This window comes from Rana temporaria, chromosome 2, assembly GCF_905171775.1.
Source record: "Rana temporaria chromosome 2, aRanTem1.1, whole genome shotgun sequence".
Lineage (NCBI taxonomy): Eukaryota > Metazoa > Chordata > Amphibia > Anura > Ranidae > Rana > Rana temporaria.
Genome location: NC_053490.1, coordinates 360315385 through 360342580, shown reverse-complemented (window position 1 = coordinate 360342580; position 27196 = coordinate 360315385). Strand labels below are relative to the sequence as shown.

The window sequence follows — 27196 nt, the reverse complement described above, 5'->3', positions numbered from 1 at the left end:
CGGCCACCTCAGGAGTCATGAGGTATGGCGTGGCAGACCAAGCCTCTTTGCAAAGGTGTGCCCACGCTTGCTGGTCGGACTGAGTAGACTACAAGGATCTATATTATCCAGCCTGTCTCTCAGCCGACAGTTGAAAGAAGATTCTTCAAGAAAAAGTGAAAATAAAATAAAAGAAGATAGAATAAAATAAAATTTCTCCTCAGGGCGCTGGGCCCAAAGGGAGCCATACGTCCTTCTCCTTTGCTAGGCAGAACGAAACTGAGGCTGCAAGCTGCAGTGAGGAGGGTTATGTCTGGAGGGACCGCCCCCTGGGCGGGGCTGTTCAACTCTGTTAATGTAACATGTATTTAACTATTTAACATGTTTCTGCCTAGTCCTCTCCTGTAAACAGGGAACATAACCCACTTGTCAAGATTTAAGGAGCTGTGTCCGTCCATGGACGATAAGAGAAATTATGTTCCCACATAACTTCTGTGTTCCTGTCTGCTGTCCCATGTCTTTTTTCAACAGTACTATGAATACCTTGGCTGGTGGTGATATATGTTAGCACAACATGGCATCTTGGTTAACAACATCTGACCTTACATGAATTACATATGACCTTACATAACTGTCACCAAAGGAGCTGCGGTGGCTCCACGCGATTGCCACTGCACTGACAAGTGATTCACCTCTGCAGCTAGGGGTTCGGATCCCGCTCTCGGCTACCTGTGAATTGAGTTTGGTGGTCTCAGCCCCGCCCCTGGTGGGTGTGCTATGCGAGGTTGGGTTGGGAGGACCCCCTCACACCCGCCATTGCCAACCGGGGCATGGAGAAAGGTGGCAGATTGCCTCTGGGGGAGGCCTCCCAACTCCTGCAGGCCGGCTCCTCTCTCTTTCGAGTTCACGCACAAAATACACTTTTTAAAAAAAAAACATAACTGTCAACAATAACTTACCTGGATGATATTTAGCCCGAAGACGTCTGACCTGATCCATTTGGCGCCTCTTCAGGTCAGACCACTTCTTCACAATTGCATTGTGGTCGTGTTGGCCGCCAAAGTCAGCGATTAGGGCGCTGACCACAGCCCTTTTCTCTGGCTGCCTCCGCAGCTTATCGTATCCTGTTTCCAGGAACTTCTGCAAGATGAAGAACAAAGTATATTGTAATACTTCTGTTGACAGCCTTATGGATATATGACGTAAATGTATGCTATTCAACAATTGGAAGCATTCTCGCCTTATTAATCAATGACAGGGGTAACATGACAGATTTTATATCCTGCCATTTCGGTCGCCACCTTTTTTGCATAAATATAGCAGCCATTATCATTTGCATAATTATGAATATATTATTAACAACACAGGATACACGTATAGGGGAGATATGCGTTGCTAACTCTTTTCCCTGTCAGGAGCCTAACGCCCCGGGGGTCAGAGACGGGACCTTTTCGGAGGGCCACTGACGTATGTACCCGTCGCAGTTTTTTGTGATGTCACTCTTTAGGTGTGTGCACATTTTTCACTGCATCCGGGTGGAGTTTTTGGGTTGTGTTTTGCACGCCACAGGCTTTTCAACAGGAAAAAAACAGCTGGAGGCAGAATGGTTGCAAAACACTACGGGTTTGTTACCTAACTCTGGGTTTCAAGACCAGTCCACCTCCAGCTGTTGCAAAACTACTACTCCCATCAGCCACGGTCTGTCAGTGCATGCTAAGAATTTTACTTTTGCTGCATCTAGGGTGCCACAGTTTAGAGACCCGTGCATAAAGGCCTGAAAAACGGGGGCCTGCAGAACTTACAATACTAGAAGTGCCAGCATTCCCAGGCATGCTGGAAGTTGTAGTTCTGCAACATCTAAAGGGCAATATGTATTCGAACGTCCTTGGGCCTTGAGGACACTGAAGTCAGGACGTTCGCATACGTCCTATGTCCAAAAAAATGTTAAATTCATTATGCTAAATAACAAGGAAAAGTGCCTAAATACACATTTGCCAACCAGGGTGTCTGCAGCTGTCCAGGCATGCTGGGACTTGTAGTTTTGGAAAAGCAGGAGACACATTTTTTGTGAAATACTAATATCTGATCATATATACTAACTTTTAAACTAGACTGAAATGCAGTTGAAGATAATGAAATAACAGTGGTCGAAATACTTACACAAATCAGCAAATTTTCCTCAGATACAGTGAAATTACTTCCAACCATCTTGCTCTGCGATTGCGTTGCGATCAAAAAGTTGGAAACTGGCAAGGGTCCAGGAAATGGTCGCGTGTTGTTCGCGTGTTGATTGCGCTGCTTGGACCGAGATGGGTCCATATGGCTTCGGCTGTATGGACCACAGTAACTCTTTTCCCTGTCAGGAGCCTAACGCCCCGGGGGGTCAGAGACGGGACCTTTTCGGAGGACCACTGACGTATGCAACCGCCGCAGTTTTTTGTGATGTCAGTCTTTAGGTGTGTGCAAATTTTTTCTTGCACCGGGTGGAGTTTTTGGGTTGTGTTTTGCACGCCACAGGCTTTTCAACAGGAAAAAAACAGCTGGAGGCAGGATGGTTGCAAAACACTACGGGTTTGTTACCTAACTCTGGGTTTCAAGACCAGTCCACCTCCAGCTGTTGCAAAACTACTACTCCCATCAGCCACGGTCTGTCAGTGCATGCTAAGAATTTTACTTTTGCTGCATCTAGGGTGCCACAGTTTAGAGACCCGTGCATAAAGGCCTGAAAAACGGGGGCCTGCAGAACTTACAATACTAGAAGTGCCAGCATTCCCAGGCATGCTGGAAGTTGTAGTTCTGCAACATCTAAAGGGCAATATGTATTCGAACGTCCTTGGGCCTTGAGGACACTGAAGTCAGGACGTTCGCATACGTCCTATGTCCAATAAAATGTTAAATTCATTATGCTAAATAACAAGGAAAAGTGCCTAAATACACATTTGCCAACCAGGGTGTCTGCAGCTGTCCAGGCATGCTGGGACTTGTAGTTTTGTAAAAGCAGGAGACACATTTTTTGTGAAATACTAATATCTGATCATATATACTAACTTTTAAACTAGACTAAAATGCAGTTGAAGATGATGAAATAACAGTGGTCAAAATACTTACACAAATCAGCAACTTTTCCTCAGACTTAGTGAAATTGCTTCCAACCATGTTGCTGTGTGATTGCGCTGCGATCATAAGTTGGAAACTGGCAAGGCTCCAGGAAATGGTCGCGTGTTGTTCGCGCAATTGCGCATGCGCGATCGAAAAATCGCAATCGCAATATGTTTTTTGGTTAAAATATCATACATATTCGATTTCAGAGTGCTGCTACAGCAGTTTTCGAAATATCTGCAATCAATTTCGCATTCGCATGTTGCGATATTTCGATAAAATATCAGGAATATTCTGAGCCAATCAGAGCGCTCCTCCAGCATATCTCGAAATTCCGCAATAAATATCGCATTCGCATGTTGCGATATTTCGATAAAATATCACGAATATTCTGAGCCAATCAGAGCGCTCCTCCAGCATATCTCGAAATTGCGCAATAAATATCGCATTCGCATGTTGCGATATTTCGATAAAATATCACGAATATTCTGAGCCAATCAGAGCGCTCCTCCAGCATATCTCGAAATTGCGCAATAAATATCGCATTCGCATGTTGCGATATTTCGATAAAATATCACGAATATTCTGAGCCAATCAGAGCGCTCCTCCAGCATATCTCGAAATTCCGCAATAAATATCGCATTCGCATGTTGCGATATTTCGATAAAATATCACGAATATTCTAAGCCAATCAGAGCGCTCCTACCGCAGTTATTAAAAAAAATCGCAATTATTTTCGCATTCGCAATAGCGAAAAATCGCAATCAATTAATTTCGATAAAATATCACGAATATTCGAATTTAGCGAATATATCTCGAATATTCGAATATATATTCGAGATATATCGCGAAATCGAATATGGCATATTCTGCTCAACACTAATAATGTGCCCTTCTGCTCCCCATGTAGTGTGCCCTCCTGCCCTCCACACACACATATTGTGCCCTCCTGACCCCCTGTGCTATGACCTAATGACTTCTATACTTTTGCATGGTTCCCCCATGCTTTGCCCTGGTGCCCCTGTGTATTGTGCTTGCTTGACATCCCATGCTCTGCTCTGCTGCCCTGTGCACTGTTTATCTCAGGTTCGACACAGAATTGAGGCATCCACGCAGTGCAAGCTGGGGGGTGGGGCTTTGTGTGGGTGTGGCTTGTGTGGGCGGGACAGAGGGGGCCTCATGATCTCTTGTTGCCCAGGGGCCCCATGAGTTGTCAGTCCGACCCTGGTGACTAGGGAGTTAGAGAGCAGGAGGTCTTGTGAGGAGCGAAGAGAACAAAGAGAAATTTGAGACTTTGCTTCTCAAACAGACAGAACCTGGTAACGTATGATTTTGTTTATTTACCTTTTTAGGTAATTGAAGTGTGGTTGAACATATGCTTGACTAATCCAATTGATTGTTAGATCAGTTTTGGAGTGAGGTGAATTCTAACTGCAGTATGAATTTGTTTCACTTCTAAAACAAGGGAGAGATATATTTTGTCATATCTCATAACATTGACTTTAAAGGCTTAGAATTGGATTGATCATAGGATATGTTCAATTTCAATGTTTTTTTATTGTTGTTTGCGTATAAAAAAATTACAAAAATTGTGTTACATCATCGTACATATTATAAACAATACACAAGCATATGTTTTTCCCTGTTTTCCCCTTATCTTTTCCTACCCTCGTTCTTTGTGACATTGTGAAGAGATGAAAAAACACTTATTTCTGAACTGTCATATCTCGCCTTGTCTCCCCTCCCCCACCTCGCCCACCCTCCCACCCTCCCATCACACCTTGAACAGATCATAGGATATGTTAAACCATTGATTCATTCCAAATTTAACATAAGTATTGTTTGAATGATCAAACCGTGTGCATAATATACCATTTTTGTTTATGAATTTAAGAGTGTAAGTGAGGAGATCTGTTTGATTTGAGAACGAAATACCGTAGCTAAGATAAACAAAATTACACCTTCCGTGAAGTAACGGAAAGACATCTCACTAAGAGTTACCAAGTTTTAAATGTACAAGTATTATTTAAAGTGGAGTTCCACCTTAATTTTTATTAAAAAAAATAAAATAGAATTTTTTTTTTTTTTTATACTCACCAGAAAGGGCTGTTGCTATGCGGAACTAACCCTTCTGCCTCTTCCTCCACCGCGGCCGTCTTCTTCCTCGTCCTCCGTCGCGGTGTCTTCTGGTGAATGGGGCGCGCTGCCTTCTGGGAACTATGGGCCAGATCCACGAAGCCCGGGCGCAACTTAACTTTTCGGATTTAAGTTACACCGTCGCAATTTTTCCAAGTTAGTGCCCGATCCACAAAGCACTTACCTGGAAATTTGCGGCGGTGTATCCTAAATCCGGCCGGCGCAGGGCGGGCCAATTCAAATGGGGCGAGTTTAAATTAGGCGCGCTCCTGCGCCGGACGTACTGCGCATGCTCCGTTTCCGAACTCCCGCCGTGCTTTGCGCGCCGTGACGTAATTTTTTCGAACGGCGACGCGCGTAGCATAATTCCGTATTCCCGGACAGCTTACGCAAACGACGTTGATTTTTAAATTTTGATGCGGGAACGACGGCCATTTAAACAGCAATACACTTGCTGACTAAAGTTAGGGCAGCAAAAAAAAAAAGTGTAAATTTGCGACGGGAAACTATACTAGCGGCGACGTAGCGAACGCGAAAAAACGTCGTGGATCGCCGTAACTCCTAATTTGCATACCCGACGCTGGTTTACGATGCAAACTCCCCCCAGCGGCGGCCGTGGTACTGCATCCTAAGATCCGACAGTGTAAAACAATTACACATGTCGGATCTAAGGGATATCTATGCGTAACTCATTCTATGAATCAGCCGCATAGATAGAAACAGGGATACGACGGCGTATCAGCAGATACGCCTGCGTATCCCTTTTGTGAATCTGGTCCTGTGTGTATCCCAGGAGGCAGCCTCTATAATGTATATGGAATTCAGATTTATTGCCCCAAAGATCTGTGCAAGCAAGTCAGAATCTGAGGGAATCTCTCAGATAACGGCTTATCAAAGATTTCTGAAATGTTTTAGAGCTTTTTTTAAATATCTCAGAATTATGGCATATTATGAGAGGTTTTTTTTCCTGTTTTTTTTTCAGTGGGCCTATGGGAAACATGATAACAAAAGGAACACTACAGGAACACTACAGTTTAGATGTTATGATAAGCTTCATGAGCAGGGCCACCCTATTTCTTCTGTACTGAACTGTGTTGTTATTGTACTGCCCCCCTTTATATAGTAAAGCATTGCAATTGCACTGCTGGTGCTATATAAATCCTGTAGAATAATAACATTTCAGATTTTGTTTCACTCACAATCACGCAGCTTTTGTCATCCAATGCTCCTCTTCCATAAATATATCCGCTGTGCTCCTCTCCAGAGAATGGTGGAAACTTCCAGCCCTCATCTGTGGCTGGAACAACATCCAAGTGGGCAAGGATCATGTATGGCATCAAACCTTGATCTAAGCCTCGGACTGTGAACAGGTGACTGTATTGTGCCACAACCTCATGTTGAATAAAACTTGAAGAGAACACCCGAGGAAAAACTAAATTGGAAAACAAAACATCAAGTTGGTCAAAAGAAAAACAATTAGCTGTGATATAGTGACTGCAAAACATGTGACTACTGCTGTCCCACACTTCCTACCCAGCCTTGAGTTTTGGCTTTTCCACCAAAAAATAACACGTTTTCTTCCCTTCTTAATCTATATTTATTCAAAAAATGAAAGTAGTGTGCCATTTTATTGCGGTTTTAGGTGTGCGTTCTTTCCTTCCACAGCTACTAAGGTTTGAATGTGTTTGGAGCATTGCATGATGATAAACTGAACAGCTCTGCCATTCACTCTACATCTTGACAGTCATCCTGCCTCTTAAAGGGGAGGTTCACCCTAAAAAAGACTTTCCCTTATTACACTGCCCCCACCCACATTACAATACGATTATGCCGATTACTTTTTTTTGATGCTGTACATACCTTCGTACAGCTATTCACCCGTGGATTCCGGGTTGCGAGTCCCGCGGGAGTGGGCGTTCCTAACATGGTGGTGATTGACGTTTTGACAAAAAACTAGCTCCCCCCGTCGCGTAAGCCGCGTCACGATTGGCGAAAGGAGCCGAACGCCGATGCGCAGGCGCAGTATAGCGCCGACTCGCCAATCGTGACGCGGCTTACGCGACGGAGGGGCTAGTTTTTTTGTCAAAACGTCAATCACCACCATGTTAGGAACGCCCACTCCCGCGGGACTCGCAACCCGGAATCCACGGGTGAATAGCTGTACGAAGGTATGTACAGCATCAAAAAAAAGTAATAGGCATAATCGTATTGTAATGTGGGGGGGCAGTGTAATAAGGGAAAGTCGTTTTTAGGGTGAACCTCCCCTTTAACTTACCTTCTGTTGATGTGGTTTGCTGCGCCAACATCCTAGTTCCACCAGATACTGGCAGCATGGTAAAAATCAAACATGGGAAGTTGAACTTGGTAGTTTAAAAGCTTTCCCACTATCAATAAACCCAAGATGCCGGGACACAGGGCCTGGGCATAGGAGTTTGTTTTTTTATGGGTCAAGCTTGATCTGGTCAGGTAAGCAATCCAGTTCTGCCAGGCCAGACGCCTTCCTAATGCAGACAAACCAGAGATAACATACCAGCAACCGACCAGCCCTCTAGGGCACCAGCCACCTGCACAGAGCCTATTTTACAACTCAGAGGTCATCCAAGATTGTGAGACCTTTCTAACCACCTAGTCTGACAATGGGGTTTATTTACGAAAGGCAAATCCACTTTGCACTACAAGTACAAAACTACAAGTGAAAATTGCACTGAAAGTGCACTTGGAAGTGCAGTCGCTGTAAATCTGAAATGAGGGGAAGCTCTGCTGATTTTATCATCCAATCATTTGCGAGCTAAAATGCTATTTTTTATTTTCCTTGCATGGCCCCCTGGGATCTACAGTAAATAATCCCCAATATCCAAGTGAAACTATTACTTCTACAACATGACGTGCAGAAGCTGGGGGACCAGACGACGATAACATAGGAACAGGTAAATTAAGTTGAAGACCTAGTGCTCCCTATCCCAAATATCCTGCAGTCCCACTGCCAAGTATGTCCGGAGCTATAAGGCTAAGCTGGATAATTATTAATTAGTTTATGGAAAGGATACCACGAAAAGTCTGATGGTGTCGCCTTTCTTCTTAACCACTTGCCAAACGCTGCATGCTGATATACGCAGAATGGCAGCGGTGGGCAAATGGACGTACCTGTAAGTCCCCTTTTAGAAGCCATGCGGCTAGGGTTGCCACCTGTCTGGGATTCCCCCAGACAGTATGGGTCTTGAATCATGTGCCCGGGTTTTGTACTGCCTGTAACCCGGGCACATGATTCAGCCCAGAACAGGGAAAGACCATTTTGGCAGCAGCAGCACACCTGTCACTGAGACAGCAGCAGCATTGCTTTTAACACCGTGCCTGCGTTGTGTGCAATTTGTTTAGTTTCTAATTCGTTTAACGAATTTTGAGAAATTTTCGTATTTCCGAAGTTTTCAATTTCTGAATTTTTTTAATTTCCAAATTTTCGAATTTCAGAAATTCGGATTTTTGGAAATTTGGATTTTCGAAAATTCGAACATTTGAGAAAAAAAATCGAAAAATCAAAATGCGAAAATTAAAATTTTCGGAATTTCAAATTTTTGAAATTCCGAATTTTCGAAATTGCAAAATTCGAAAATCTAAAATTCGAAAATCTAAACTTCCGAAATACGAAAATAAAAAAAATAGAAAATTGAAAAATTCGAAGATTCAAAAAAAAAAAATAATCGGAATTTCGGAAATACTATTTTTTTTTAGAATTTTAGATTTAGAATTTTCAAAAAAATGAATGAAACGAAAACAAATTTTCGAAATTATTTATTTTTTAGAATTATTCAAAATTTAGAATTTTTCAAAATTTAGAATTTTTCAAAATTTAGAATTTTCAAATTAAAAACATTTTTAATTCGAAAATTCGCAATTTCGAAAATTAAATAATTCGAAAATTAAATAATTCGAAAATTAAATAATTCGAAAATTAAATAATTCGAAAATTAAATAATTCGAAAATTAAATAATTTTAAAATTCGAAAATGAAAAAATTAAAAAAAAATTTTTTTTTCATTTTCAAATTCAAAACTTAATTTTTTTTGGAAAATTAGAAATTCGAAAAATTGAATAATCTAAAGTTCGAATATCTATTTGTTTTTGTTTTTTTCGTTTTATTTGCTTTTTCGGAAATCTGAATATTCGGAATTCCGAATTTTCGAATTTTGAATTTCCCGAATTTACGAAAAAAGCCAAAAAACGAATAAAAAACTGAATTTTTTTTTTTCAAATTTCCGAAAAAAAGATATAAAAAGAGTGAAACAACAAATTTTTCGAATTTCCCAGAATTTCCGAAAATAACAAACGAAAAAAAAAACGAATTTTTCAGCAGTGCACATGTCTAGCTGAAATCCAAAGTTTCTTTCAGTCTCTCCACCCCCCCCCCCCTGTCTCCTGCACAGTCTCTGGTATCGGACTCAACCTCCCCCCTCCAATCACCAGTGCGGTGTGCTGACAGAATTGGGAGGCTGAGCTCACTTTAGCTTGACGGATAACTACTAAGCAGCACACATGTCTGTCTGTGCAAACATCCCCCAATTGTTCAGACTAGATAATGTGAAGTCATTAATAACCATTCATGTAACCCTGTATATATGTGGTGAGTTCACACTTCTGATTGTACAGACTCAGAGCTTGCATACCACAGGGTTATATGAATGGTCATACATTACCTTCACATTATCTGGGTATACAGAGTGCTAGGATTACATAGATCTGTACTTGCATTTCATAACAGATTTGTTTCCATCAAGTAGTACTGTTATATGATTTATTGTTGCATATGTTTTTAGTGGATGAGCACAAGAGCTTTTTTTATTATATACATCACTATCTGACCACTTCTCAGCCCCCAACTCCCCCCAGCAGGGGGGGCTGGCAGCCTTAGGCCTGGGGGGCAAGTCCAGTCAAGTGGCCCATAGAGCGTGGAAAAGTGATGGATCGAGGAAAACAGTCTAAGATTTTTCATGATCACAAGAGTCCGCACAGAGGGCCCCCCTTACATCAGAGTCCGCACAGAGGGCCCCCCTTACATCAGAGTCTGCACAGAGGGCCCCCCTTACATCAGAGTCCGCACAGAGGGCCCCCCTTACATCAGAGTCCGCACAGAGGGCCCCCCTTACATCAGAGTCCGCACAGAGGGCCCCCCTTACATCAGAGTCCGCACAGAGGCCCCCCTTACATCAGAGTCCACAAAGAGCCTCCCCTTACATCAGAGTCCACACAGAGCCTCCCCTTACATCAGAGTCCGCACAGACCCCATATAGATCAGATCTAATGTAAGGGGTGTTCTGGGAAACTTGATTAAAGGGTGCATGCTGTGGACTCTTGTGTAAAGAGGATCTCTGCTCACCAAAGCCTGCCCCTCTCCCCTTTAACAAAGTCCACAGAGAGACTAGAGAAGGTGAGCTTACCAGGATGGAGGCTGAGGCGCAGGCAGGCTGTCTGATGCTTTTTTGGGTTCAAACTTCCTGTCCAGTGCCCACACATGCCCAGGGGGGTGTGGGCAGGGCAGACTCAGAAAGAGGAGGAGCAGATGAGCTCTATCTCTCCTAGTGTCTGTGCAGAGAGAGAAGGGGATGTCAGCGCTGGTGTGCGCTGAGGCTGAGCTATGTGCGAGACGAGACATAGCTCAGCTCTGCAGCCATCTACCTCGGAGCTGACACAGGCACGACTGCACAGTGGGAGGTGAGCAGCGGCAGTGACCTGTGTCAACAGAGCTCCAGCAGGCATATTCCTGCTCTGCAAAAACAGCATTTGGTAGTGGCGGCCGGTGGCTGTGCATAGTGTCACCAGCCCGGGGGGAGATTTCCACCCTGCCCCCCCTGCCAGCCCTCCCCCCCAGCTTACGTCACCCCCTGACAACTTCATACAGACATCACTCCAAGCTGCTTCCTACCCCCTCCCCAGCTGAGGGACATCATTCCATGGTCACTTTCCTTCCCTCATCTTCCCAACATTGCTCCCTGGTAACCCTATAGACATCTCATTTTGCCACCACCATAACCTCTGCACTCCTCTCCCATACATACTGCACCCATCATCCCCTCCATATCCTCTCCCCTACATACTGCAACCATCATCCCCTCCGCACTCCTCTCCCATACATACTGCACCCATCATCCCCTCCATATCCTCTCCCCTACATACTGCACCCATCATCCCCTCCGCACTCCTCTCCCATACATACTGCACCCATCATCCCCTCAGCACTCCTCTCCTGTACATACTGCACCCATCATCCCCTCCGCACTCCTCTCCCATACATACTGCACCCATTATCCCCTCCGCACTGCTCTCCTGTACGTACTGCACCCATTATCCCCTCCGCACTGCTCTCCTGTACATACTGCCCCATCTTACCCTCTGCACTCCTCTCCTGCAGAATCAGATGTAAAGGGGAACAAACCTGTGCATTCAGATATAAAAGGGGAACTCTGCAGATTCAGATCTAAAGGAGAACTCTGTTGAATCTGATGTAAAGTGTCACTCTTGTTATTAACTTCATATGATTAGAAATGTTATTTAATCACAAAAATATATGTACAGTGTATACTACATAAAAAAAATTGCTGTACATTGCTTTGTACAGAGGTAATAAATTTAATGTACTACAAAAAAAATATTGGCATGCGCTGCTAATGTGTTCGGGTTTGGCTTGACGAAAAGGTGGCAACCCTACATGCGGTGGGCCGTGTCCCTTACATCACATTCCAGGAACATTTTAGTTCTGTCTCCAAATTCTGACCCAATGAGATATTGTATTTAGAAAACGGATCCAGATGGCTGATATCTAGTCTTGAATGTTAAAGTAGGGGGCCACTATAATAAATGTGTATGTTATTTTGCCTTTTAATGTTACTGTGCAGGACCGAGCAATGGGGGTTATTTACTAAAGGCAAATCCACTTCGCACTACAAGTGCTCTTGGAAGCGCAGTCGCTGTAGATCTGAGGGGGACATATAAGGAAAAAAGAAACAGCATTTTTGCTTGCACATGATTGGAGGATAAAATCAGCAGAGCTTCCCCTCAGATCTACAGCAACTGTACTTCCAAGTGCACTGGTTGTGCAAAGTGGATTTGCCTTTTGTAAATAACCCCCAATGTCTACTGCACTGTCATTAGATAAAATTAGTTTGGTTGATTTCAGAGCAATCCCTGATGTACCTACAGTATAGATGGAATGCAAAGGACTGGTAAAGCAAATGTTTCTTTTCTAAAATGGAAAAACTTGTATGATCCCAAGTTACCCTGAGGATAGTACTTATTCATGTTATGCAGACTCCTATAATTTCTTCTGAAGCATAGATCTGTTTTTGCACACCCTCTTTGTTATCCTACATTAGCAACAAGTTTTTTACCTTTCCAGTAGTATATGTGGCCAATTCCCTCTTTTAGACTCCCTGAAATAACTAACTCCTAAGGGTATCATCATCTTGTGGCAGATGGCCCTGGCATGGCTAGAGGGCCCCCCTAGTTGACTACCTGTATAAATTAACAGGACTAAATGGGGTTATTGGTTTTTGCTCAGCCCTGAATCTCTGGAAAATTATATTTAGTAGCGGCTTTACTACTGCTATCAAAATATGGCATGTGCAAATATTTCATATAAATATATGGTTAACACAATACAATAGAATCCAAATGTACCATAGATTAATAATTTGTCACTAAAGTGATGCAATGTCTCATCAATTCATATATGAATAAAAGAAACCTAAATAAGTTGTGAAAGTCCACATCCATTTTCACTCTGTTCAATCAAGAGATATGATTGAAATCATTTGAGCTTTTGGGACTTCTAGATCCTTTCATAAGCAATTGTGGATCAGCATCACTTCCCCAGAATCTCCTAAGGTACCTCAGAAAGTAAATATCTTAATATATATATATATATATATATATATATATATATATAGATTAGGGGTGCAACGGATCGTCATTGATCCGTGATCCGCACGGATCAACCTATTCGGATCGGTACACATGTGATCCGTATGATCCGTACATTGCAAGCTCCCTCAGCCTCCTCTCACTGCAGTACACTGACTGACAAGAAAGGAGGAGGCGCTAGCACTCGGCCAATCAGGATGCAGAACAGAAGCGACGACCCAGAGTTGCCCTGCCTCCAAACCAATCAGCGGGCGCGTTACAAGCAGGCAGCGTGTGTTAGTGTTTTGGCCGGAGCCATGTGTGAAGGGAGAAGGAGCGCTGCGGAGCCCGGGGGGGGGGGAGGAGGAGGGGGAGGCCGAGTGTTTGTTATTGTATTCCTGGACGGGGGGACGGGGGAGGATGCTCTTCGGCATCACCAGCACTGGACGAGGACGAGAGCAGAACACATACATTGCGAGTATATGACACATTCCTCCCCTCCACACTGTGTCCCCTGTCATCACACACACACACACACACACACACTATGGGGACACCATCATACCCCACAATAATCACTGACAGGTGAAGCCCTGCTGTGTGTGTCCAATCATATATTTTTTATAGTTCTTTTCAACACAAAACTGAGCTTATGTGCATAAATACAGTGTTTAAAAAACCAACAGACTGTTTAGTTTTAAAAGCAGCAGCAAACCTTACATGCTTAATAATGTGACAGAACACCTCTGATTTCACATTTAGTTAAATGTGAAATCAGAGGTGTTCTGTCACATTAGCAAGCATGTGAGGTCAGCAGGTTTGCTGCTGCTTTTAAAATGTAACATGTAAACAGTCCGTCGGATTTCCAAACACTGTATTTAAGCATATAAACTCCATTTTGTGTTGAAAATAACTATGAAATATAAAACTCTGGTGGGTGTAACAAGATTTTTTTTTTTTTTGCTGATCCGAAAATGATCCGATCCGTGACTCCTGATCCGAGGATCGATCCGATCCGTGAGTTTTTTGATCCGTTGCACCCCTAATATAGATAGATAGATAGATAGATAGATAGAGATAGATAGATAGATAGAGAGAGAGAGAGAGAGAGAAAGAAACGCCACATAGTGTAAATCAATAAAAGCAGTTTGGTTTAATAAATAAAGGGTATAAAAAGCCAGGCTGTATATGTCCATGCCACTTATTCCAAGAACGGCAGGTGCGATGACATCCTGGTAAGATTTTTTTTTTTTTACCTTTCTATAGGGGCACTCTATACTATACTTTGCAGCTTGCTATAAGGGCACTTTGAAGGCAGGAGGAGCCAGAATTGCCAGTGGGGGGCCCCAGAAGTGGATAATCATGGCTGCTCTGTGCAAAACCATTACATAGAGCAGGTATGTATAACTTATTTTTACATAAGGCTTTTCTTTATGCTTCCCATGTAAGTAACTTATACCAAATAAATTGAATGTTTATCAGATTTACACTATGGTGAGCTTCTCATTTTTGGGTATACTTGCCTGGTTCATGCCTATAACCTGTTGGAGCATTGAGTGGTTTTTTTTGCCCTTTTCCCAATATGGTTGCTATGTGCTCTCTCTCACCAAGGATGAAGTAATCAAGAAGAGCAGAGGATTGCAAGGGGTTTTGTGGGTAAGTGGGTGATAGACATGTGGAAAGAGATAGAACAATGAATTCCTGCTAAGAGAACACAGGATGTGTAAGTGCTGCAGATTCATCTCACTGAGATAGACATAGAGACTGTTAATGATTTAATGTTCCTGTTTGGAAAATACTTTATGATTCACTGAATGCTATTACTATAATACATGGACTTTCAAATACAGAAGACTACTAGGGGTGAGTGGGGACATTGAAAGCGGGTACGCCTCCCCTGGCCCTCATGGCTAGCTCACAAACCTATCTTAAAATAGTCTCCCACAATGTCCAAGGTTTGAGTTCCCCAATCAAAGAAAATGTTTGGACTATTTTTTGGACTATTACAAATCACTTAAATTAGATGTCCTTTTACTCCAAGAGAAACACTTTCCTATACGGTATAGTCCAAAATACTTACACCCATATATCCCCCAATTTCACCTAGCTAATACAGAAAATAAAACCAAGGGGGTAGCCATTATTTTTTCAAAGTCCTGCAAATTTGAAAAATCCTTTGAACATATCAATCTCGAAGGGAGAATTTTATTAATACAAGGCACAATAGAAGGACACCTATATTCCATAATTTCCTATTATGCCCCTAACAGAGGTCAAGCTGCCTTTTTTTTAGGACCATGATGAACACTCTCAGGCCGCGTACACACGGGCAAACATGTACGATGAAACCGGTCCGCCGGACCGTTTTCACCGTACATGTCTGCCCGGGGATTTCTGTACGATGGCTGTACTAACCATCGTACAGAAATCCGCGCGTTAACAATACGCGGAGCGTGTCCGCGCCGTCGCCGCGACGATGACGCGGCGACGTGGGCGGCCATGCCAGTTCAATGCTTCCACGCATGCGTCAAAGTCATTCGACGCATGCGAGGGATGGCGGGCACTCAGACATGTACGGTAGGTCTGTACAGACGACCGAACATGTCCGAGCGGACAGGATTCCAGCGGGCTGTTTTAAAACAAGTCCAGGAATATTTGTCCGCTGGGAAAAGGCCCGGCGGGCAAATGTTTGCTCGAATCCTGTCCGCTCGGGCCTACACACGACTGAACATGTCTGCTGAAACTGGCCCGCGGACCAGTTTCAGCAGACATGTTTGGTCGTGTGTACGGGGCCTAAGCCCTATGTTAGTAGGCAGTCATTTTTGGGGGAGATTCAAACACAGCATTCGATCAGGCTTTGACAAATCCAAACCCCCAAAGACCAAATGACTCGTCCAACCAAAGAAAGCCACACATCCTCACAACACTTATGCTAGAATAGACCATATTCTTACTCCTATACCCTTACTGCCTTTTATAGTTCGTGTAACAGTCACCACCGTTTACAATATGCCCTTCCATCAACCCACGACAGCTTATCCGACAGTCCAACAAGCCAGCAGACACGATCCATAAAAATTCCCTCAGAAAGACGAGACATACGCTCTGTGTTCTGAGTCAAATTAATGAACCAATGCTTTAATGGTTAGCTCTCGTACAGGCATGTTACAGTAATCAAAGGAACAAAGACACACTCCACCGACACATCACACAATGGGGCTTCAATCACATTCTTTTAGATAATGACATTCAGAGGAGTTAATTATCCCCCAGAAGTTCCGTCTCCGACAATAAGTGATTCACCTGCATAATACACATTCCTATGTCAGACGTTTTGACATAATTAACATGACCTAATTACTACAGTTGACAAGTACATTCCACATCTTATACTTTTCACACCAAACAGTGTTATTAGCATACATAATGAGAGGTCTTAGGAGCCAGGCTGAATTGACACCTAAAAGTAAGACATCTGACCTTTACAGACTTAATTAGCATCTCACAATGGAATGTCTAGGATCAGACGCAATTAACATCTCAAAAGCATGTGTCCCCCCATTGAATGAAAACACTCCATTTGGAGTCAGACTTTAACAACTTGTAATATTCCAAGATATCCTGCAAAACATGAATTATCATTTATCAGTCACCCTATGCCCAAAAGGGGCACAGGATGACCCTAGACCCAAGAGTCATTAGTGACGCTGGCACAGGAGTACCCCCATCCTTCAAAAGTCTCTGGGTGTCACGGGTCATTCCGTTACAGTTAGTGGACACAAAGACACCGCCCTCTCAGATCACTCAATAGTAATGATATCTATCTGTTCCAACATTCTAGGTAGGAAACAGGGTCAATGGAAACTCAAAGAGTCCATTCTATCAAGTCTAGCTTCAATTGAAACAATAAATAAGACACTCAAGGAATATTTTTCTCTCATTGACACAGGTGATATCTCAATGGAAGTGCTTTGGGCTGCCCATAAAGCTTACATTTGAGGTAAAATTATCCAAATTTCTACCCAAACCAAATGGGATTTTAGGGCTGACAGAGCGCTTGGAAACGGAATATGCAGCCCTACGACCTAGTCATAAAATGGATCCCACCAAGGTTCCCTTAGCCCTGATAGATAGAGCCAGACTGGATATTAATCTTGCTCTCACTACAAAAGAAGAAAAGGCTGTTCAATGGAGCGGTAATAAATTCTATACACACGCAAATAAAATGGGATCTTTACTCGCTGCAAAACTCTTTCCCAGAATCAGAACTCCTACTATGCCTAAAATCAGTATATCGGGTCAACCACCTACAGTCAATCTGGTCAAAATCCTAGAGGCATTCCATGATTTCTACTCTAACCTCTATAATTCTCCTTCTCAGTCTGACAAAAACATAATAGCTAGGTACTTGGATGACCTCCCCATTCCAACTTTAAACATCACACACAAAAATTTACTTGAATCTGCTTTTACGGTGGAGGAGGTTAGGGAGGTTGTTAGAGGCCTTAAAAAAGGGTCAGCTCCGGGCCCTAACGAATTATCTATCCCCTATTATAAGGCCTTTGTAAACATCTTAGCACCCTATTTGACAATTTTTTTTAATGCTAAAACACAGGGAGTCCCCATGGACACGCACCTTAACACAGCATATATCACGGTTATCCCTAAACCAGACAAAAACCCTAAAGAAGTTAATAACCATCGCCCTATTTCCCTAATAAATAATTATATAAAAATGACAAAAATAATGGCCAATCGTTTGGCATCTTTTAACATCAATACCTACATTCATAAGTACCAAGTGGGCTTCATGCCCGGCAGACAATGCCCAGATCAAAAAAGAAGAGCAATTAATATATTTTCAATACTACAGTCAAATTGGGAAGGGGAACTAGACAGCAGGGACTCCTATTGTATACAGGGGGGAACTAATGCGCAAAACCAAACTAACCATGGGCAACTAAACTATATAAATTACAATTAATAAAATATTAATATAGCAGCAGCCACTACTAAAACGGTGCTCACGCACCAAATGACAGATGTAAAACGGGGAGTGTAATGGCGCTTGCTAGTGGGGAGTTGCAATAATAAAGTGCAATTAACGACGCACAGCAACGTGTAAATACTAATCAATATACAATATAAGCGTGTTCCACTCTTGAAAGCCCTTCATAACATCCACAGCTAGGGTGTAAAGGGTAGGAACAGTGGTGATAATGGGTATAATAAAAGCTACAATGAATTTATTAAAATCATTGAATGGGTGGAACTCAATTATAATCCCAATAGACTCCAGTGCTGTCACCAAGAACATACAAAAATTGGTGAAAAAAGTGAATAGTGATGACCTAAAAAAATCAAAACAACTCCTCTGTGTTTCGAGATAAAAATTGAAACCAATGTGCTCCGAAAAATTATGTGCAAAATGAACATGAATAAATAAATGTATAATATTCAAGCATTTTATCAATAAATATGGAAAAAATGAATGAATGAATAAATGAATAGTTCAAATTGATAAAGTGTTCGAAGTGAATAAACACTTAAGAGCAAAAATCAATAAATAAATAGTTCAAATAAGGTGAAGTGTTCAAAGTAAATTCCAAAACTTGATGAAAAATATTCCAAACGTGCAATGAATAATGTGTAAAGAGTAAATTTATTAAGGTGCTTATTTCCAGTTTCCCAAAGGTGTAGAAAGTTGCTGCAATCACCGCACTATCCTCCAGTGTAGCTGTGCAGGTACAAGATAGGAAATACTAGCCTCTCACCTCAGAACAGGTCAAGTAAGCCTGTTAATCTATGGATGAAGCCCAGCAGCACACACTCTGAGTCCAGGAAAGCTCTATTTGCTCCGATCCTCCAGACCTCCGTTACATCCAGATCTCTCTCAATAAAAATAGAAGGCAGGCTCCATAGTGCAGTATATCAAATTAGGTTTAATAAATGAAATAGTAGCACTCACATTTACAGTAGGCTGTGAACAGCATGCAGATTGTTCCAGCGAATGTTAAAAGATGGGCAGCAGATCTCCGCTCTCGGTCGCGAGCGGAGATGACGTCACCAGCGGCACTTCCCGGTCACCTGACACGTTGCGTAGCAGTACAACGCTACTTAATCATAGGTATGGAAGTGTCGTGGGTGAGCGGTGACTTAAATAGGGCTGCGGAGGCGCGCTTCTCGGCACATCCGTTCCAGCAATCAATACAACAGCATATAAAATTAAAAACGATCCACAATCCTATGGCATCCATTGAATTTCATTATGGTATTAAAATTACATTATTACATATATTAAAAACATTAAGATTCCTATGTGATCACGAAGTGAGTCCCTCTAGTGGCTGGAGGGCATATTGATCATACTAATGGGAGAATAATGAATTACACCAAAAGGTAGTAGAACTCCCTCAAGTGGATATAAAAGGAACTGAAGGTATATATAGAAAGCTATGAAGCCTATACCACTCAATAAGATACTGACAAGTGTTAATGCTCCCTCTGGTGAAAAATAGGGAGACTAAAAAATGTATTAATTATCACTTGCACATATAAAACCTCATCACATGTACATTTGACAGGGAGGGTGGTAATAATAAAAGGCAGGAAGATAAAAGGTTAAAACGAAATAAAATAATGATGACATAACAAGACTAAAACCTTTGTTTAAAAGGCACAGGGCACTGGTAAAAATCATAGAACTAAGAGATCTTAAAATCTTAGAAATTGGAAATAAAACAATTAAGATCGAATTCTATGTTGTGACCATTGGGGGATAAAGTGCACAATTCATGAATCCACCGAGATTCAGCCTGGCTGATTTTTTGCACTTTGTTGCCCCCCTTCCAATGGGGTTTATACTTTTCAATGCCCCATACCTTCAGGGAAGAGGGATCTTTATTATGCTCATAGTGGCGGGATAGGCTATGTTTTGGAAATCCATTGATTATATTTTGTGTGTGTTCACGCAATCTTTTCCACAGAGGCCTTTTTGTTCTTCCCACATATTGAATTTGACATGGGCACTCTAGGAGATATACCACTCCTTCTGTTCTACATGAAATAAAATCTTTGATTTTATACTCTCGTTTGCAAGTGAAACAAGTTTTACATGGATAGTAGCCTTTTTCGTTAAAAAAGGAAAAACTTTTCTTTTCAGGGGGATCCAGGACATTCTTTGCAATTAGATCTCTTAAGGTCGGGGCCCTCCTATATGTGAATAGAGGTCTCTCAGGAAGTACACTTGTCAAATGACGATCCCCCTTCACAATATGCCAGTACTTCCTGCAGATGGTTTCCACCTGTTTGTGTTGGACACTATAATCCATTATTAGGGGTACCCCCCCAGCAAAGGTATTATTTCTTGAAGAGTCCTGGATAAGAGAATTCCGATCTAAGGCCATCACATCCTGTATTTTCTTATCAATAAAATCCTGGTGGTACCCCTTTTCTACAAACCGCTTCCCAATAAAATCTGCCTGTTTTAAAAAAATATCATCCTTAGTACAGTTTCTCCTCAGTCTTAAAAGCTGCCCTTTCGGTATGTTTTCCAACCAAGGTGAATGATGGCAGCTGTCTAGAGGTAGATAGCTGTTTCTATCCACAGTTTTAAAATGGGTCTGCGTTATCAGTTTGGTTCCTTCTTTGATAATTTCAAGGTCTAAGAAATTAATTTTTTCTTCACTGATCTCCCAGGAGAGTACAATGTTCTTATCATTTGTGTTCAGATAAAAGCCAAAGTCCATCAACTTTTCCCTGTCCCCCGACCAAATAATTAAAATGTCATCGATAAAACGTTTATATAAAAGCAATTCTTTTGGTTTTCTATTATATAGGACTTCCTGCTCCCACTCTGCCATGTACAAATTTGCCACACTGGGTGCATATTTAGCGCCCATAGCAATACTACATACTTGTTTAAAATAGTCATTCTGATACCAAAAATAATTGTGGTCCAAGCTATATTCCAGGCAGTGTGTGATGAACCTCTTTTGCGTATCCTTGAGGTCACTTAGACCATTTAGTCCCCAACTAGTTGCCTGAACAGCTTCCTTGTGATCAATAATAGTGTATAAGGATGAGACATCGGCTGTATCCATGTACACCGAGTCACCATCCAATACAAGGGTGTCCAACAATTGTATCAGAGGTTTTGTATCACGTAGATAAGATTCAGTCTTCTTTACTAGGGGTTGGAGAAACCAGTCAATGTATTCACCGATTCTCGCTCCTACAGAGTTTATACCGTTGACGATAGGTCTTCCTGGGGGTTTTTCAAATTTGTTGATGTCAACATAAGCATCGAATTTGTTGAAGTTTTTCTTTGGGGCAAATTTTAGTCCTTTATCCAATACCTTCTGTTCCTGCTTTGTAAGTTCTACTCCACTAATGTTAATCACACCTTCTTCCATTATTCTCTTTTTCTTCTGTTTCTTGCTTCCCGCCCTGCATCCTCTCCTCGATCTTAGTTTCTTCAAACCGAGTGTCTTGGTTCCTTCCTGGTGATCTTGTTTTCCTCCTTTCCTTGTCCCGATTCCTTTGCGGTTCCTGGTTCCTGGGGCCATAAGTCTTCATCTCCCATGTTCTGTGTTCTGGACTTGAATGCCTCGGCCTCTGTACCCCATACTCCTGATAACGCCTCGGGGATTCTTGACGCGTCTGTTCTAAAAAATGTCTTGGTGAGCCATTTCTAGTATCTCTTCCATATGGAACGTGCTGATTAAAAGTCCTAGCGTTATTATGATGTCTCGGGGTTCTCCCTCCCCTACCATCATCACCTCTCAAGTGATTATAGTGATTGTACACCGGGACATTGTACATATCATAATCTCTCCTACCTTCTGATTGATAATAGTAGTCGTCCCGCCTTTAGTTTTCATGGTTACCGTTTCCATTTTGGTAAGTCTGATTCCTCCACGGGGGGGTCCGAGATCTTCCCCTATTTATATTTTGAAAGAACGGGGGGGCAGGTGCATTGTGAGAATTTTGATTGGGCCAGTTATTTTTCCAAAAGGGTTTCCATCCATTTTTCTTTGGTTTTTGATTAGGTGTATTTCTCCCTTGTTGGGCCACCCCAGTATCCCCATTCTGCATAGTTGCTCCCACATTAATGGCGTTTTGTTCTGGTTCGGACGTACTTCTATTGGAATTGGTCCCAGATTCTTCTATTTTATTTTGCCATTTGAACACTAGATCGTCCTCATAATCCTTCATATCACGCTGATATTTTCTCTTTTTTCTGGCAACAGTCTCCTTATCTTTCTGTTCCATATCACGCTGCAATTGTTTGGATAAAGCTATGAACTCTGGTAATTCCTTACTACCTTCCATATTGTTTTTTAATTCTAGTATTTCTTAGACCTTGAAATTATCAAAGAAGGAACCAAACTGATAACGCAGACCCATTTTAAAACTGTGGATAGAAACAACTATCTACCTCTAGACAGCTGCCATCATTCACCTTGGTTGGAAAACATACCGAAAGGGCAGCTTTTAAGACTGAGGAGAAACTGTACTAAGGATGATATTTTTTTAAAACAGGTAGATTTTATTGGGAAGCGGTTTGTAGAAAAGGGGTACCACCAGGATTTTATTGATAAGAAAATACAGGATGTGATGGCCTTAGATCGGAATTCTCTTATCCAGGACTCTTCAAGAAATAATACCTTTGCTGGGGGGGGGTACCCCTAATAATGGATTATAGTGTCTGTGACGGTATCAGTATGATATCCCCGTCAACGTTCCCTTCTTCCCATAACGAAAATCACCCCAATATTCCACGAGGAGGGATATCCCTGGAATCGCCCAGAAAGCCACACATGCCAAGCTTACTGCTAGAACAAGACACTTTAATGACACAAAAACTCAGCTTATATGTGGTTACAACCTGTTAGGAACGCCCCCCCTCACACAGTGGGGTTTCCCATACAGATTATAGGAGACAAGTCGGAGCCGATCATGCAGACACGTTTCTTTAGATAAAGACATCAGTGGAGTTAATTAATACACTGAAGCAATCAGAATAATTAACATACTACTTCTCTAATCATTTAGCCTGATGATACAATACACATCTTTTAAGGGTAAACACAGATCTTCTTCACACAACACAATAGATCAATTAACGTTTAGAATAGTGAGGGGACATTAGCACGTCAATAACCTGTCAGAGGAATGAATCACACATGAAATTCCTTTCTACCTCTACCCATATGGCTAGCAGGGAGCAGTAAACTGAGACATATAGGCAAATGTATCACAGTGTCCAACACAAACAGGTGGAAACCATCTGCAGGAAGTACTGGCATATTGTGAAGGGGGATCGTCATTTGACAAGTGTACTTCCTGAGAGACCTCTATTCACATATAGGAGGGCCCCGACCTTAAGAGATCTAATTGCAAAGAATGTCCTGGATCCCCCTGAAAAGAAAAGTTTTTCCTTTTTTAACGAAAAAGGCTACTATCCATGTAAAACTTGTTTCACTTGCAAACGCACTAAAGAAAGTAAGAGGAAAAAAGAAACTTTTAAATCAAGCTTTACAGGGAAAGAGTATAAAATCAAAGATTTTATTTCATGTAGAACAGAAGGAGTGGTATATCTCCTAGAGTGCCCATGTCAAATTCAATATGTGGGAAGAACAAAAAGGCCTCTGTGGAAAAGATTGCGTGAACACACACAAAATATAATCAATGGATTTCCAAAACATAGCCTATCCCGCCACTATGAGCGCCATCATAATAAAGATCCCTCTTCCCTGAAGGTATGGGGCATTGAAAAGTATAAACCCCATTGGAGGGGGGACAACAAAGTGCAAAAAATCAGCCAGACTGAATCTCGGTGGATTCATGAATTGTGCACTTTATCCCCCAATGGTCACAACATAGAATTCGATCTTAATTGTTTTATTTCCAATTTCTAAGATTTTAAGATCTCTTAGTTCTATGATTTTTACCAGCGCCCTGTGCCTTTTAAACAACGGTTTTAGTCTTGTTATGTCATCATTATTTTATTTTGTTTTAACCTTTTATCTTCCTGCCTTTTATTATTACCACCCTCCCTGTCAAATGTACATGTGATGAGGTTTTATATGTGCAAGTGATAATTAATACATTTTTTAGTCTCCCTATTTTTCACCAGAGGGAGCATTAACACTTGTCAGTATCTTGAATAACGTTAAAATGATGAGCGCAAAAATAAGTGAATGGTGGGTATGCAAGCAATGATGATATAAATAAGATCCCCAATGAAGGAGAATAAGCCAATGAGTGAATGTATGCAATAAATCAAAGCACTCAAATCACTGTGACAGTGATAAACAAACAAAAAAGGAGAGTGTCCTGTGTATAAAAATAAAAAAATATTTAAAAAATCAATAAATGTCCCAATGTGATGAACAATACACTTGTGTATCCAAAACAAAAAATGTTTAAATCCGATCCCACCGGCAGCCGGGCTCACGGAGCGCTTACCTTCCTGATGTAAATAAACAGCGTTTGGATGCTCAGGTGGAGACTTAAAACTTTCCTTCTGCTCAGGACGAGCCAGTGCACTCCTCTATCCTTTTGCCTGGAGCACGTCACCCTCACTGTGTATGGTCCGGGGCTTCACCAAAATGGAGGCTCTGTACTCGGAGTTTACACAGACCATCGATGAGATGTAGAAGAGGGAAAGAAAAAGGGGGCTCCAGATGGTGAAGTATTTCTCGGCAAACAGTTTTTTATTAGGTCCAAAAGGTAAAATGCTCAACATGAGCTAAAAAATCTAACTTTGAAACAGCGAGTAACAGATGTGCGGACGGAACGTCACGTCACTTCCGGTCACGTCTATACAGGGCCTTACGCGTTGCGTCACGTCACGTGACTTCATCAGAGGCTGGGGATTGGCTAGACGGACCCCCTTTATATAGGCCAATAGGCGGAAGTTAATAGCGGCCATTTTAAAGATGGGCAAACCCATCGAATCTATCGTGGCCATCTTGTGTATGGGAAACACTTAGATGACAAGCACGCAAATCTATTGAAACCAAGTATTGGCAAGCACAGTGATGTAGAAACATCATAGTCCTCATAATATCATTATGTGCTGCATGAGCGAATGGTCTTTATTAAAATGTATATTTAATGGGTATATAAAAAACAAGACTGAAAATTAAAATTACATTAAATCCAAAGAATGGACCATATAGTAAATTGCACAGATAAAATACTGTAGCCCCACAAACAGTTATAGTTAATAATTGCCGTCGAGATTCACTCAAACACGTCAATGGGAGGGATTTAAAGGAACTAGAAGACTAGACCAGCAGTGATGCTAAATCCCATCCTTTACAATAAAATACATAAAAATGTATTAAAAAAATTATTAAAAATTGCTTATAAAACAGTTGACATCAAAGTCCACATTTAATCCATCAGGCACTAATGTATGTAAAGTGTGTATCCATTGAGATTCCTTTTGGCTGATAGTTCTCACTAAATGTGCCCCTCTCCATGGTTTTTTGAACTTATCAATTGCCCAAAAGGATAAATCACGTGGATTTTTGTTGTGAAACTTCTCAAAATGTCTGCTGACATTATGTTTGTCTGAACCCTTCAAAATATTCTTGATGTGTTCTTTAATACGGACCATTAATGGCCTTTTGGTTCTGCCTACATATTGTAAATTGCATGTACACTGTAATACGTACACCACACCCTCAGTGTGACAGCTGATGAAATCTTTTATGGGATGCATTACATTAGTGTGTGTACCCAAAAATTCTGTTCTCTTAAGTTGAGGACCCCTTGCGTGCAAACATGCAAAACAATATTTGCACGGAAAAAAGCCCTTTTTATTAAAAAACGTGTACCCACTCCTAGGGGGAGGGTCAATCACGTTTTTGACAAGCATGTCTCGAACAGTCGGTGCTCTTTTATAGATAATGTTCGGTCGAGCAGGCAGAATCTTTCTCAGATGTTTGTCTGCTGTCAATACATGCCAGTATTTTTTGAATACCTTTTCCACATCCTTATGCTGGACATTATAGTCCAGAATAATAAGCGGAGCTTCCATTTTGCGTTGTGTTGCGTTGTGTTTTGATGTCTCCTCGTAACGTTGAATTCCTGTCAAGTCCTGCTACTGTTTAAACAGTAGCAGGACTTGACAGGAATTCAATGTTACGAGGAGACATCAAAACACAACGCAAAATGGAAGCTCCGGTTATTATTCTGGACTATAATGTCCAGCATAAGGATGTGGAAAAGGTATTCAAAAAATACTGGCATGTATTGACAGCAGACAAACATCTGAGAAAGATTCTGCCTGCTCGACCGAACATTATCTATAAAAGAGCACCGACTGTTCGAGACATGCTTGTCAAAAACGTGATTGACCCTCCCCCTAGGAGTGGGTACACGTTTTTTAATAAAAAGGGCTTTTTTCCGTGCAAATATTGTTTTGCATGTTTGCACGCAAGGGGTCCTCAACTTAAGAGAACAGAATTTTTGGGTACACACACTAATGTAATGCATCCCATAAAAGATTTCATCAGCTGTCACACTGAGGGTGTGGTGTACGTATTACAGTGTACATGCAATTTACAATATGTAGGCAGAACCAAAAGGCCATTAATGGTCCGTATTAAAGAACACATCAAGAATATTTTGAAGGGTTCAGACAAACATAATGTCAGCAGACATTTTGAGAAGTTTCACAACAAAAATCCACGTGATTTATCCTTTTGGGCAATTGATAAGTTCAAAAAACCATGGAGAGGGGCACATTTAGTGAGAACTATCAGCCAAAAGGAATCTCAATGGATACACACTTTACATACATTAGTGCCTGATGGATTAAATGTGGACTTTGATGTCAACTGTTTTATAAGCAATTTTTAATAATTTTTTTAATAAATTTTTATGTATTTTATTGTAAAGGATGGGATTTAGCATCACTGCTGGTCTAGTCTTCTAGTTCCTTTAAATCCCTCCCATTGACGTGTTTGAGTGAATCTCGACGGCAATTATTAACTATAACTGTTTGTGGGGCTACAGTATTTTATCTGTGCAATTTACTATATGGTCCATTCTTTGGATTTAATGTAATTTAAAT

At 41.6% G+C, this 27196-nt stretch overlaps 1 protein-coding gene across 1 annotated transcript in view; it reads right to left on the bottom strand.

Annotated features, from left to right (window-relative positions):
* Nucleotides 1-27196, bottom strand: part of PM20D1 (peptidase M20 domain containing 1) — a 359154-nt gene that overhangs the window by 255654 nt on the left and 76304 nt on the right. Inside the window, 1 exon segment of the mRNA XM_040337628.1 lies at nt 6414-6646. Coding sequence (XP_040193562.1) covers nt 6414-6646 — 233 coding nt within the window.